Genomic DNA, 15,958 nt, shown 5'->3' with positions numbered 1-15,958 from the left:
ATATTGGTAGGATGGATTAAAAAAAAAAAACTAAACATGATCCAAGTATATGCTGTCTAACAAGAGACTCACTTTTAGATCCACCAACAAAAATATGTAAAGTGAAAGTTGTAATAGCAACCAAAGAAAGGTGAGATGGCATTACTAACATCAGACATAGTAGACTGTATATAAAATTGTTACAGGGGACAGAGAACATTATATATTGATAAAAGATTTCATACATAAAGAAGATATAACAATTATAAACATACGTGTACTTAACAAGAGAGCCTCCAAATATATGAAGCAAATATTGACAGGATTAAAGAGAGAAATAGTTCTACACAAAGAGTTGAGACTGTCAGTAATGGACTGAATAATCAGATTATTGAAAAGAAAATAGAGGACTTGAATAATAATAATAATATAAACTAGATATAACATATATATATATACAGTACACACCATCCCCAAACAGCAGAATACACAATTTTTTCTCAAGTTCACATGGAAAACTCTCCATGATCCACCATTATGTTAGGCCACAAAAAAAGAGATAATAACATTTTAAAAATTGAAATCTCTTCTGATCACAATGAAATGACACAAAAAAATGTATAACAAAAGGAAAACTGGAAAATTTTTAAATATTTGGGTATTAAACAACACACTCTTTAAAAGCACAAGGGAAGTAAGAAAATAATTTAAGATGAATAAAAATGAAAATACTACATAACAAAACTTATAGGATATAGTGAAAGTAGTGCTTAGAGAGAAATTTATAGCTGTAGATACATTTTAAAAAGATCTCCATTTGACACTAATGTAGCATTATATATCAACTATACTTCAATAAAAAAATCATAAAAATCTCACATCAATAACTTTACACCTTAAGGCATGAGACAAAGGAGATAAAACTAAACCAAAAGCCAACATAAGGAAGAAAATAATAAAGATTAGAATGGAGATAAGCAAAAAGAATAAACAGAGAAATCAGTGAAACTAAGTTGGTACTTTGAAATGATCAGCAAAACTGACAAAATTTTCACTAGACTAAGAATAAGAAAAAACTCAAATTACTAAATGAGAAGTGAAAGTGGGGACGTTACTACTGACCTTACAGAAATAAAATAGATCATAAAAAATTAACATCTGTACATCAATAAATCGGATAACTAAATGAAATGGACACATTCCTAGAAACTCACAACTTGTCAAAACTGACTCAAAAAGAAATATAAAATCTGAACAGAGCTATGATAAGAGACTGGATTAATAATCAAACCTTCCTAACAAAGAAAATCCCAGGAGCTCCCGGATGGCTCAGTTGGTTAAGAATCTGTTTTTTGGCTCAGGTCATGATCTCTCAGGGGTAGGATGGAACCCTGCCTGGTATTAGGCTTCCTCCTCAGCGAGAAGTCGGCTCCTGCGTCTCCCTCTGCCCTTCCCCCAACGTGTGCGCACGCTCTCTCTCTCTCTCTCTCTCTCTCTCTCTCTCAAATAAATACATAAAATCTTGAAAAGAAAACTCCAAGACCAAATGGTTTCTCTAGTGAATTCTACCAGTCATTTAAAGGAGAAGCAACACCAACCCTTCAAAAAATAATTTTCCCGAAAAATGGAAGAGAACACTCACAAATCATGAAGCCAGCTTTACTCCGATACCAAAGCCAAAGACACCATAAAAAAGAAAACTAATACCAATATTCCTTATGAATATGGATGCAAACATCCTCAATAAAATACTACTACACTGAACCAGCAGCACCTTCAATGGATTATACACTATGGTCAAATGGGTTTATCCCAATGATGCAAGGGTGATTCAACATATGTGTCAATCACTGGAATAAACATAGTCGTAGGATAAAAGTATTCAAAAATTAGGAATAGAATTTTTCTAATCTTATAAATGGCATTTATAAAAACCCCACAGCTAATGTTATACTCGATGGTGAAAAACTAGAAGCTTTCCCCATAAAATCAAGAACAAGATAAGGATAAAATAGATAAAATCTATTCTATCCAAACTGCTTTCTCAACTTCTATTCAACATTGTACGGGAAGTCCTAGGCAATTAGGCAAGAAAAGGAAATAAGACTCTAAATCAGAAAGGAAGAGGATCCCTGGGTGGCTCAGCAGTTTCGCGCCTGGCTTTGGCCCAGAGCGCGATCCTGGAGTCCCGGAATCGAGTCCCACGTGGGGCTCCCGGCATGGAGCTTGCTTCTCCCTCTGCCTGTGTCTCTGCCTCTCTATGTCTATCCAAAAAAAAAAAAAAAAAAAATCAGGGCAGCCCCGGTGGCGCAGAGGTTTAGTGCTGCCTGCAGCGTGGGGTGTGATCCTGGAGACCCTGGATCGAGTCCCACATCGGGCTTCCTGCATGGGGCCTGCTTCTCCCTCTGCCTGTGTCTCTGCCTCTCTCTCACTCTCTCTGAATGAATAAATAAATAAATCTTTAAAAAAAAATCAGAAATAAAAGTATCTTTATTCAGAGATAACACGATCTTAAGCATAGAAAATCCTAAAGAATTCACACAAAAACTACTAGAGTTAATAGATAAGTTCAGCAAAATTTCAGAATACAAAATCAACACACAAATTTCAGTTGTATTTTTATACACTGTCAATGAACATTTCAAAAAGGAAACTAAGAAAATTGGGACTTAGACATTTCTTCAAAGAATGTATACATATTGCCAACAAGCACATGAAAAGTGTTCAACATCGTTATTCATTACGGAAATGCAAATCAAAACCACGAGTTATCAGTTCTCACCCATTAAAATGACTATAATTAAAAATGGAAAAAAGCGTTAATGAGGATGTTGAGAAATTGGAGCCAATATACACAGCCAGTTGCAATGCAAAATGGTGCCCCTGCCATGAAAACCAGTTTTCATAGTTTGAGGAACAATCAAATTATCATATGACCCAGCAATTCCATTCCTAAATGTATACATATATATAACAGGCCCTCAAATACAGGTACATGCTTATTCATGGCAACAATATTTATCCTCAACAAATGGAAACAAGCAAGATGTCCACAAATGGATGAATGGATAAACATAATGTGTAACATATATTTAATGAAATGTTACTGAGTTATAAAAAGGAGTCAAGTACAGATACATGCTTTGAGCAAATTCCTCTCTTCTACTCCAGCAGATGCCAGAAGTTTCTCTCTGGAGAGGATAAAGTCGAATCTATTTACCTACCAAAGGGTATCTTGATTGCTTCTAAGTTTTGGCAATTACCAATAAAGATGATATAAACACCTGTGTGCAGGTTTTTGTGTGGACATAATAAGCTTTCAATTCCTTTGGGTAAATACCAAGGAACATATTGCAGAATCATATGGTAAGCATATTTTTAGTTTTGTAAGGAACAGCCAAAGTTTCTTCCAAAGTGATTGTACCATTTTGCATTCCTGTAGGTAATAATGGAGGGTTCTTGTTGCTCCGTGTCCTCACCAAGATTTCTTGTTGTCATGTTCCAGATTTTGGCCATTCTAATAGGTATGCAGTGGCAGCTCATTGTTGTTCTCATTTATATTCCATGATGACAGACATATTATGTGGAGCATATTTTCATATAATATTTGTCATCTGTATATCTTTGGTGAAGTGTCTGTTAAGCTCCTTAGACCATTTTAAATTAGGTTATTTTTTTCCCTTATAGAGTTTTAAGAAATACATGTATATTTTGGACAACAGTACTTTATCAGATGTACCTTTAGCAAATGATTTCTTCCAGTATGATCTTGTTATTGTCTTGACATTGCCTTTCACAGAACAGACATTTTTAATTTTAATAAAGTTCAGCTTATCAATTTTTGGTTTAACAATCATGCCTTTGGTCTTCTATCTAAAAAGTCATCATTATACCCAAGGTCATCTAGATATTATTCCATGTTATCCTCTAGGATTTTCATAGTTTCACTTTTAACTTTTAGGTCTATAATCAATTTTAAGTTAATTTTTATAAAGGATATAAGATTTGCATCTAAATTCATTTTTCTACATGTGGATGTCCTGTTGTTCCAGTACCATTTCTTGAAAAGACTTATCTTTGTTCCATTGTATTTGCTTCTTTGTCAAAGATCAATTGACTAATATGATGTGGGTCTATTTCTGAACTCTGTTCTGTTCCCTTGAACTATTTTTCTTTTTTTTTGTTGTTGTTGTTGAACTATTTTTCTATTTGTTCACCAATATCACATTGTCTTGATTGCTGTAGACTTATAGTAAATCTTCAAGTTGGGGAGTGCTAGTCTTTCAGCTTTATTTTTCTTCCAGTATAAACTTTAGAATCAGCTTGTTGATATTCACAAAATAACTTGCTGGGATTTTAATTGAGAATACATTGATCTATAGGTCAGTTTGGGAATAAGTGACATTTTGACAATAGTGAGTCTTCCTAAACGTGAACATGGAATGTCTCTCCATTTATTGTCTTTTTTTAATTTTGTTCTTTGAAGTTTTGTAGTTTTCCTCATATAGATTTTGTACATATTTTGTTAGATTCATAGCTAACTGTTTCATTTCTGGGGCACTAATTAAATTGTATTGTTTTGAATTTCAAATTCCACTTGTTCATTGCCAACATTTAGGAAAGGAATTTTGTATTGCTTTTTGTATATTAATCTTATATCCTTCAACCTTACTTTCTTTTTTTAAAGATTTTTATTTATTTATTTGACAGAGAGTAAGCAAGAGATCATGGGCAGCAGGAGGGAGAGGGGCAAAGGGAGAAGATGCAGTCTCCTCACTGAGCAGGGAGCCTGACATGGGGCTCAATCCCAGGACCCTGCAATCTTGACCCGGGCTGAAGGTAGACACTTAACTGACTGAGCCACCCAGGTGCTCTGTAGCCTTTCTTTAATCACTTGTTAGTTCTAGGAGTTTTTGTGCATTCTTTTGGATCTTCTATATGCATTAACATTTCATCTATAGTGGATCTCTGGGTGGCTCAGCGGTTTGGTGCCTGACTTTGGCCCAGGGCATGGTCCTGGGGACCTGGGATCAAGTCCCACATCAGGCTCCCTGCATGGAGTCTGCTTCTCCCTTTGCCTGTGTCTCTGACTCTCTCTCTCTGTCTCTCATGAATAAATAAATAAAATCTTAAAAAAAAAAAAACATTTCATCTATAAACAAAGACAGCTTCCTTTCTTCCTTCCCAATCTGTATTTTGTTTCCTTTTCTTGTCTTATTGCATTAACTTGGACTTCCAATATGGTGTTGAAAAGAAGTGGTGAGAGGAGATATCCTTGCCTTGTTTCTGATAGTGGGAAGGCTAAGTATGTTAGCTGTAGCTTTTTTGTAGATGTTTTTATCAAGTTGAAGTTCCCTTCTATTTCTAGTTTACTGAAAGTTTTTATTATGCATGGATATTTGATTTTGTCAAATGCCTTTTTTCTGAATTTATTGATACAGTCATGTATTTTTCTTTCCTAGACTATTGGTCTGACAGATTGCATTAATTTTTTAATGTTAAAGTAATTGTACATAACTATGATAAATTCCACTTGGTTTGGAGTATAATTCTTTTTAGACATTGTTGGATTTGATTTGCTTTTATTTATTAAAGATTTTGCATCTATATTCTTTGAGAGTTGTCAGCTTTTTTTTTTTTTTTTGGAGGTTTTTTTGAAATGTTTTGTCTGCCTTTGGGTATTCAATGTTGGCCTCAAAGAATGAGTTAGAAGGTATTCCCTGTGTTTCTATCCTCTGACAGAGATTGTATAAAATTGGTATAATTTTTTTCCCTTAAATGACTGATAGAATTTAGCAGTGAATCCATCTGAGCCTGGTATTTTCTGTTTTGGAAAGTTATTAGTAATCAATTCCATTTCTTTTTTTAAATTTTAATTTCTTTAGTTGATATAGGCCTATTCATGTTGTCTATTTCTTCTTGTGTAAATTTTGGCAGATTGTGTCTTTCAATGAATTAATCCTGAATTTCATCAAGATTATTAAATTTGTGGGCATATACTTGTTCATAGTATTCCTTTGCTATTCTTTTAATGTCCATGGGATCTGTAGAGATGTGCTCTCTTTCATTTATGATATTAATACTTTTTTTCTTATTCTGGCTAGAGGTTTATTGATTTTAGTCATCTTTTCAAAAATCCAGTTTTTGGTTTCATTGATTTTATCTACTGGTTTCCTGTTCTCAATTTCACTGATTTCTGCTCTTATTCTTTTAAATTCAATTTAATTTTTAATTGAAATATAATTGACATGTAACATTATATTACTTTCAGGCATATGACATAGATATATTGTGAAATGATTACTGCAATAAGTCTAGGATAGAAAACCTGAACTATAATTGATAAATTGCTGAAGGTTCATTGTGAACAAGTCTGAGAGTTTAAAACTCCAGGGGACCCAATCATAGAGAAGTCCTCACCACTATACAACACTCTTTTTTTAAAAAATATTTTATTTCTTTATTTGTGAGAGACAGAGAGAGAGAGAGAGAATGGCAGAGACACAGGAAGAGGGAGAAGCAGGCTCCATGCAGGGACCCTGATGTGGGACCCAATCCTGGGACTCCAGGATCATGCCCTGGGCTGAAGGCAGGTGCTAAACTGCTGAGCCACCCAGGCTGCCCTAGATACATTTTTAGAGTACAATTCTTTCACCTCTTTTGTTAAGTTTATTACTAGATATTTTATTCTTTTTGATGCATTTGTAAATGGAATTGGATAGAATGCTCAGCTGAATCTGCCTATTTTTTTTTATATCTAGCTTGCCTTTACCATTGTTAATGTACTTCTGTTCTCCTTTCCTGTGGCTTTCTTAGATAAGTTGAGGAAATTCACTTCACTGTACATACATGTTCTGTTTTACCCTGAGAGCAGCCCAAAAGCCATGGGGAGCAGAAAATACAGAGCTGCCCACTTACCTGACCATACTTTCATTGGACATTCAATGCCTAGCTTGTTAGGTACCTCAGTGGATTAAGTTCTATGTTTCCAAGGACATATTCATGGTCTCACTATGTGATTTCATCATTAGTGGCTCTTGTAAATTCTCAGGGAGGCTGAAATCAGAATATGACCCAGAATGTTCTCATGATCTTCTCCTGAGAGTCCTCCTTTAGTAGTCTTCATTTAATAGTGGTGATTTTGTTCTTTTTTTTTTTTATGCATCTGTGATAGTGTTTGCTATCCAATTTTTATTGTTTATATTTTGAAAATTTCTTATACATTTTCAAAAATTTAAATTCAATTTGCCAACATACAGTATAACACCCAGTGCTCATCCCATTAAGTGCCCTCCTCAGTGCCTGCCACCCAGTTACCCCATGCCCCCACCCACCTCCACTTCCATAACCCTTTGTTTCCCAGAGTTAGGAGTCTCTCATGGATTGTCTCCCTCTCTAGTTTTTCCCACTCAGTTTCCCTCCTTTCCCTTATAATCCCTTTCACTATTATATTCCACATATGAGTGAAACCATATGATCATTAACTTTCCAATTTTTTTAACTTGCCAATTTTTAAAACTAGACAATATATTGTGTAGATATGTATATGTTGGAGAGCCTTATGTGCCTATGAATTCTGAACTTCAAAAGTTTTCCAAGAAGAAACCTCTGAAGAAAGGTTCTGAGTGCACATCGTTTATTTTGGAGGTGATCCTAAGAAACATTGGTAGGAGAGTAAGTGAAATAAGAAAGGGTAGGTAGCTGACAGAGGTTATGCTGACAAATTACCTCTTTGGTTAACTGGAGTTTAATACTGTTAGAGAACTCTGGGAGTCAGAGTTATTTTTGTCATGTTCCAACTTTCTAAATCATTGTTTGAAGGCTTATGGACTTGTTAGTTTGTTGGCATTCTAGGCCAAATTTGTGGACATCAAAGTGGCCTTGGTGGCCAAAGATGGCCCCAAGCAAAGCAATATAGATGCTGGCAGTTGGAGATTGGCTAGTAAGAGGTAATGTATAATAGATATGGGCAGGGCACCAACAGCATCTACCACAGGAGAAAAGCCTTAAAACAAAGCAAGAGAATGACCTATCCAGAAGTTAGGGAAAGTGGAGGGATGCCTGGGTGGCTCAGTGGTTGAGCATCTGCCTTTAGCTCAGGGCATGATCCTGGGGTCCGGGATCGAGTCCTATATCAAACTCCTAAAAGGGAAACTGCTTCTTCCTCCCCCTGTATCTCTGCCTCTCTCTCTCTCTCTGTGTGTCTCTCATGAATAAATAAATGAAATCTTTAAAAAAAAAAAAGAAGTTAGGGAAAGTGGATTTACTTCTGTTGGAGGTAGCTAGAAAGAGAGGGCCAGATAGAAGAGCATCCAGGGCTCCTAAGTACCTGGAGATGTTCTATTTCTTATCCTGGCTGGTGAGTACATGATAGTAACTGTTCACACTACACATATATGTATTATACACTCTTATGTGCATGATATATTTTTCACAGAAAAATTTTATTAAAAATAATGAAAGTTAATATTAAAAACTACAATATAGACCAAATAAATATTAAAGTCTTATGGATCAGTAAAAAAAAAAATCACATGTCTTCTTTGCCTGATTTGGGATGAAATTGAAAGAGATTCAGGAGTCAGAGAGATGGAAATCAAGTATTAGCCTTATTACTGATAAAGATACTGAAAAAAATGTAGCCTTAAATCTGCAGCGCTAGGGACTTGCCATTTCTTCCTTCCTACCAGCCATAATTGGCAAAGCTAGACAAGCACAGACTTTTTTAGGAGTGAGAACAGACCAGAAAGCATGCTTGAAGAGACCTAACAAAAGAACCCAGAAGTGGCTGAGCGCAATTCCTCCTAAACTCTCCTATAGGATGAATCACTTTTTCTCTGGCAATGAGTGAATGAGGGACATAGAGAGATCAGGGTGTTAATTTAGCTCAAATTCCCTCTGTAAAGAGTCACAGAAAGTGAGGAAAAAAGTTTTCCACTTAATAGTACGCATATAGTAATTTATGATAAAAGTGGCATTTCAAATAAATGGATAATTCAATGAATGTATTAGTGTTCCTGGCTAACTTTTAAAAATATATTAAACCCTACAACTGTAGGGATGCCTGGGTGGCTAAGTGGTTGAGTGTCTGCCTTTGGCTTGTGCATGATCCTGGAGTCCTTGAATCAAGTCCCATATGGTACTCCCTACATGGGAGCCTATGTCCCTGCCTCTCTTTCTCTCTCTCTCTCTCTCTCTCTCTCTCTGTCTCTCATGAATAAATAAATAAAATCTTAAAAAAAGTAAATCCTATAACTGTAGATTTCAAAAAGCCAGCTTGTTTTCTATGTATATTATACTATAATTTTTTAATAAAAATGTGTGATATGAACTAATTTTTATTTTAAAAAATACATATATGTATTTGTTCATATGTGAATCTGGAAGGACATACACCAAAATGTTAGCAGTTATTATCTCTGGGTGGTGGAAATACAAGTCATATTTATCTTTTTTCTTCTTTAACGTTGAGCATATCTTTTTACTCAGCTAAAAAGTAAAATTATTTTTCTATAAATGTTATATGGCTAATTGCTACACTTTCATAGTCTGTTAAACTAGTAGATAGAAACAATATTTTTAAATGGGCAAAAACTATATAGACATATCCCAGACTCGGAAATGCTCAAAACATGGTAGAGTTGGGAATACCTTTTTCTGATGCTAGTTAAAACTTTCTTTAATAGAATATAACTATAAAATTGGGAAGTAACAATCATTTAATTTTTCTTTCTTCAAGAAACAGACTCAACTGCAGAGAACAAACTGATGAATATCAGAGGGGAGGCAAGTGGGAGAATGGGTTAAATAGCTGATGGGGATTAGGAGTGCACTTTTTGTGATAAGCACCAGGTGTTGTATGGAAGTGGGTTTTTTTATTATTATTATTTTTTGTATTGAGGTGTGAAATTGTACACTTGAAGCTAATATTAAACCATATGCTAACTAACTGGATTTAAATAAAAACTTTTTTAAAAAAACTCAAGCCCCAAGCCCCCCTCAAAAAACAAACAAAAACCAATCATTCATTATTTATCATTTCATTTTGTGCTTGATATTATGGCATATGGTTTAGGATTTTTTATTTCTTAGGTTAATTTATTCAAATGTACAAATGTCATGATGGTACCCAAACTAATATTACCAATGTTATTTGTTATCTTCAAACAAGAAACAACCTTAAATCACCCTAACATTTTACATTGCTCATTTATAACATGTACTTTTATTTATGTAGCAATTATTGATAACGATGTAACAATATATTCCTATATACTCAAATTGTTAAACTTTCGGTTAAATGAAGGTTAGGTAATTAAATATTCAAAAACATAATATCTTTTTATGGTCTTTTACTTTACAAACAACAGAAATTGTACCCTTTTCAATTCAATAAAATAGACTAGGTATTTATTATGTGTATAACTTTGTTAGACATTATTAAGGTCAGTTCAATAAAATAGAAATGTTATTATTAAATGTGAGTTAACATTCTTACTAATTGAAAACATTGTGAAATACCAGAGCTCCTTCATTATATTTTATGAAAATAACAATTATAACAATGAAGTAGTTGCATTTATTATATTCAGTCTTGTTTTGATTTTCAGAGAAAATAATTCTTTATTAAATCACTGTACTTTAAACTTTTGCAAGTTTAGCATGTAGGAATATTTTATTACATGGTCACTGATAAAATAATTGCTATGTGAACCTTTCATTGTTATATCAATAATGAAAAATATTGGAAATTTTTTTTTAATTTTGGACATAAAAATTTGCAAGTTTTGTTTGGAGATCATTGCTATATTTGATCATTTGAAAAAATATAGCTAATGCAAACAAAAATTTTCAAAAGGGAAGATAGGGGATCCCTGGGTGGCTCAGTGGTTTAGCACCTGCCTTCGGCCCAGGGCGTGATCCTGGAGACCCTGGATCGAGTCCCGCATCAGGCTCTCTGCGTGGAGCCTGCTTCTCCCTCTGCCTGTGTCTCTGCCTCTCTCTCTCTCTCTCTCTGTGTCTCTATCAATAAATAAATAAAATCTTTAAAAAAATAAAAATTCTATAGAATATAACTATGTTAATCATAAGTAAAGGATCATTAAATCCTTTTTGTGACATGATTGTCCTGGTCCGTATCAACCAAGACCTATACTAACAGATGGATGAGATTATGCTCCATCAGCTTGGGATAGAGGGAGAGAGGTGTGGGGATCAGAAAGAATGGTGAGGATAATTTGGAGTTATCATTAAAACACTAATGTATAAGTAGATGCAAAAGTGTAAGGATCTGAAGGTATCCTCATGGTTTATTTCTTTTTCATCTTTACTTCCTGCCATTGTAAAATATAGTATTCTTTTCTTAAACAGTAGGTATTATCTTAGATTTTGCTATAACTAATTATATATAAGCTAACCTATTAGAATTTGGTTTAAAATAATTTTTACTTTTCTGTCTCTTTATTTAGGTGTGATGTCCAGTACTTGGGATTTGTATGATTCTTATAATGCTATGGAGCTTTCATCTTTAGCAGCAAAACAATCTATGCTTGAATCAACTAGTAGAGCAAGTATACCTCCTAAAGATCGAGAGCAAAGAATGCCAGGGAGTACTACAGAAAAAAGTAAGATTTCATTTATTTAATTTTTTAAAAAATGGAATGTTTCATGAATTTGCATGTCATCTTTGCACAGGAGCTATGCTGTATTGCTCCAATATTACTATATGTGCTGCCTAAGCAAGCACTCTTTCAGTTTTTTTAAAAATGATGTTTGCACATGCCATTGTAAATAAATTCTTTCTTAGTAGTTATAATACTTACTCTCTGGTGGAACATAAAACCACAACTTTTACTCAGAAATAGTATTGTTACTCTTTCACATCATCTTGGACTCTGAACTAAAAAAATTAATTTTTCTTGGATATCTGTCAAGAGTTTCAAAGATTCTATCTTCCTCTGTTGCTTCTTTACTTGCTTTTAAGTTCTCTTTCATACATGTGGGAACATGTGGGTTCCATAATTTTCTGTTTTTCTTTCTGTAGACTATAATTTATAAGAAAAAGAACATCTGCTAGCTCTGTAACAACTTAAAATGGAGATAAATTGATGACCATGGCTTTTAATTGGGGATGATTTTACCTCCCCGGGGGACATTTGGCAATATCTGGGGACATTCCTGGGTGTCATGACTATGGGGGCATCTTTTGGGTCAAAGCCAAGGATACTACTAAAAATCCTTTGGTACACCAAACAGCCCCGATAAGAAATTACCTGGCCCAAATATAACACTACAAGGTTGGGAAATCCTGCATTACAACTTTAGCTTTTAGTGTTTTAAATTTTGAGATTAAATGCTTATAATTAAAGTCAACACGAAATTTTAATCTTTCAAATATACTTAGCAATCTGAAAGAATTTTTACAAAGTCCAGCTATAAGGAATTTGTTAAGTTCCATTTCTGATTGTTTTGTGGTTAGACAGTTTTACTCTCCCTATTCTGAACTTTTGAGTCATGTTTCTTATAAAATAATATCACTACATATAAGGAGTAGTCCTTGTTTCAGAATAACTACACACTGGCAAGTTTTGTTAAAATTTTAGCAAATTTTCATAAAGTAAACTGAAATATTTCTATTCTCACTCATTTTTACACAAAGACAAATGTAATATTTAAAAATAGGAAATATTTTTGAAAAATCAAGTTTAAGGAGAATTGATAATTTTCAGAAAATAATTACCATATTTATAACTGACTACATTTCCTTCAGAGATTCTGGATCTACAGGACTTACCACCTAATAATTTGGTCTATCATTATATCTTAAGATTAATATTTTAAAAAATTAAAACTTAAAAAACATGTCACCTATATTTTTTTTGTTTTAAAAGTTATATTTGTAGTCATGTTGACTATAGCTATGTTTTACTGGAAGTTGTTTGTAAAATAAACACCAGTTTATTTTCCTAGAGAACAATGAAGGGAAAAATGAATTATTAGTTATTACTAAAGAAATATTTATTTTTTCTTTAAATGTTAATGTCCATATAATAGGTTTGCTTTTAGAAGCTAAAATTTTTCCTACCAAAAGTTGCTAGGAAAAACATCAATCTTAGACTGAAAATTACATTGGGACTTCAAAACTGGATATACATATTCCATCTCTGTTAAGGCCACTGACACATAGAAAAAGTGTAAGTGGAAGGCCCTAAAAAAAAGTCTCAGTTTGTGGATATTTAATTTATTGTGTATATGGATGTTTTTAAAGGCAACAAGGGGTCATAAAAACCATATTAAAGAACTACAGTACAAAATAAAAATATATTTTAGTATTATAGCCAATTAAGGGGATAGGAGAGAACCAACCTAGGAAAAGGGAGAAAATAAAAAAAATAGGAAAAGATTGGCAACAGAGCTGAATGATCAGATTTATTGAGAATGTAAGGGAGATTCAGATAAAAACTAGGACTAGATAACCTCTAGGGTCCCTTTTGTGTCTGAGATTTTATAATGAAAACACGAAGAAAAAAGTTAAATATGGTCCATATTTGGTTTAAGAAATATTTCTATTCCATTTAAACTTTGAATATACAGGTTGTATTTTAATCTTCTATTATATTCTAGGGAGGAAAAAGGACCATGATTTTCATCTTTGAATATATGTAAGACCCTATTTCAGTTTATAGGGAAAGATTATTTTCAATATATATATATAATATATGAAAACTCGAAAATTTCCCCACTAAGATAAGGAACAAGACTAGGAACCTTTATTCAACATCATACTAGAAGTCCTAACTAATATAATAATTCAAAGAAAAGAAATAAAAGTTATACAAATTGGAAAGGAAAAGAACTTTGTAGATGACACAGTTGTTTACGTAGAAAATCCCATGAAAATTATAAGAAAATAAAATTTGGGGGATCCCTGGGTGGCTCAGCGGTTCAGCGCCTGCCTTTGGCCCAGGGTGTGATCCTGGAGTCCCGGGATCAAGTCCCGCATGGGGCTCCCAGCTCGAAGACTGCTTCTCCCTCTGCCTGTGTCTCTGCCTCTCTCTCTCTCTCTCTCTCTCTCTCTCTCTCTCATAATAAATAAATAAATAAATAAATAAATAAATAAATCTTTTTAAAAATCATAAATAAAAATTTCCAACTAATAAGCAATTATAGCAAGGTCACAATATACAAGATTAATATACAAAAGTCAATGGCTTTCCTATAAACCAGTAATGAACAATTGAAATAAAAACCATAATACTATTAATATTACCATTAAAAAGTTAAATGCTTAAGGTATAAATCTAACAAAACATGTACAAGATCTACATGAGGAAATTACAATACTCTGAGGAAAGAAATCAAAGAAGATCCAAACAAGTAAGTTTTCATGGATAGGAAGTTTCCATATTGTTAAGAGGCCAATGCTTTTCAATTTGATCTATAGATTCAGTGCAATCCCAATCAAAGTCCAACCAAGTTATTTTATGGATATTGACAAGCTGATTCTCAAGTTTATATGGACAGTCGAAAGACCAAGAATAGCTGACACAATACTGAAGAATAAAACACTGATACTACCCAATTTTAAGAATTACTATAAAGCTCCAGTTAACCAAGACAATATGATATTTGTGAAAGAATAGACAAATTGATCTGTAGAACAGAATGGAAGCTCAGAAATAGACCTACTCAAATATAGTCAACTGGTATTTGATATAGAAGCAAGAAAATTGGGATCCCTGGGTGGCGCAGAGGTTTGGCGCCTGCCTTTGGCCCAGGGCGCGATCCTGGAGACCTGGGATCGAATCCCACGTCGGGCTCCCGGTGCATGGAGCCTGCTTCTCCCTCTGCCTGTGTCTCTGCCTCTCTCTCTCTATCTGTGTGTGACTATCATAAATAAAAAAAAAAAAGAAGCAAGAAAATTCAAAGAAGTCTTTTCAACATATGAACAACTGGACATCCATATGCCCAAAAAATGTAGACATAGAATTTATGACAAGGTAAGAGTAATGCCTGGATGGCTCAGCAGTTGAGCGTCTGTCTTTGGCTCAGGTCATGATCCCAGGGTCCTGGGATCAAGTCCCACATCACGCTCCCCACAGGAAGCCCGATTCTCCCTCTATGTCTTTGCCTCTTTCTCTGTGTCTCCCATGAATAAATAAATAAAATCTTAAAAAAAAAAAGATAAGGGAAAATCTAGGTAGCCTTGGGGTTGGTGATAAATCTTTGGATACAATACCAGAGCACAATCTGAAAGAGAAAAAATATATTAAATTGAACTTTATTAAAATTTAAAATTTCTGGTCTGTGAAAGATTGTTATGAAAATGAAAAGGCAAGCCCCAAACTGGGAGAAAATTTTGCAAAACACTTCTTTGATAAAGAACTTAATTTATCATAATTCAAAAAACTCAACAGTAAGAAAATAAAGAGTCCAACTTTAAACGTGACAAAAAATTCAAACACTCTCCCACCTCCCTCCCCGCCCCCAACCTTCCCAGGCCCATTGAGCTCAGGGTCTATCTCAGGGCTCAATCCTGGGATCCTGAGATCATGAGCTAAAATGGAGTCAGATGCCTAATGGACTGAGCCACCCAAGTACCTCAGTTTTTGGGACTTTATATCATCATGGGTGTTGGATTTTTGTCAAAAGAGTTTTCTGAATTTAATGTGACTTTTCTTCTTTAGCCTGTTGATGGGATGGATTGCATTATTTTTAAGTGTTGCACTAGCTTTGGATACCTGGAGCAAACCCCACTTTGTTGGGTTGTATAATTCTTCTTATACACTGTTAGATTTAACTTGCTAATATTTTGTTGAAGATTTTTGTGTTGTTCTCATAAGTAATATTGTTTTGTAATTCTCCATTTTTGTAATGTCTTCATCTAGTTTTGGTATTAGAGTAATGCCAGCCTAACACAATGAATTGGGAAGTGTTTCCTCTACTTATTTTCTGAAATAGATTGTACAAACATTCCTAA

General features: G+C 34.0%; 1 protein-coding gene and 1 pseudogene across 1 annotated transcript in view; one reads left to right on the top strand and one right to left on the bottom strand.

Moving 5' to 3' along the window:
* DNAI4 (dynein axonemal intermediate chain 4) overlaps positions 1-15,958 on the top strand; it is a 98,210-nt gene that overhangs the window by 39,024 nt on the left and 43,228 nt on the right. Inside the window, exon 7 of the mRNA XM_055304797.1 lies at positions 11,448-11,603. Within this exon, the coding sequence (XP_055160772.1) occupies positions 11,448-11,603 (156 nt within the window). The remainder of the gene's footprint in view (positions 1-11,447; positions 11,604-15,958) is intronic.
* Positions 11,629-11,725, bottom strand: LOC129497965 (U6 spliceosomal RNA; annotated as a pseudogene).

Source organism: Nyctereutes procyonoides, unplaced genomic scaffold, assembly GCF_905146905.1.
Source record: "Nyctereutes procyonoides isolate TBG_1078 unplaced genomic scaffold, NYPRO_anot_genome, whole genome shotgun sequence".
In the NCBI taxonomy this organism is placed as follows: domain Eukaryota; kingdom Metazoa; phylum Chordata; class Mammalia; order Carnivora; family Canidae; genus Nyctereutes; species Nyctereutes procyonoides.
Note: the sequence above shows the minus strand (reverse complement) of the source record. Positions and strands in the feature narration are given on the sequence as shown.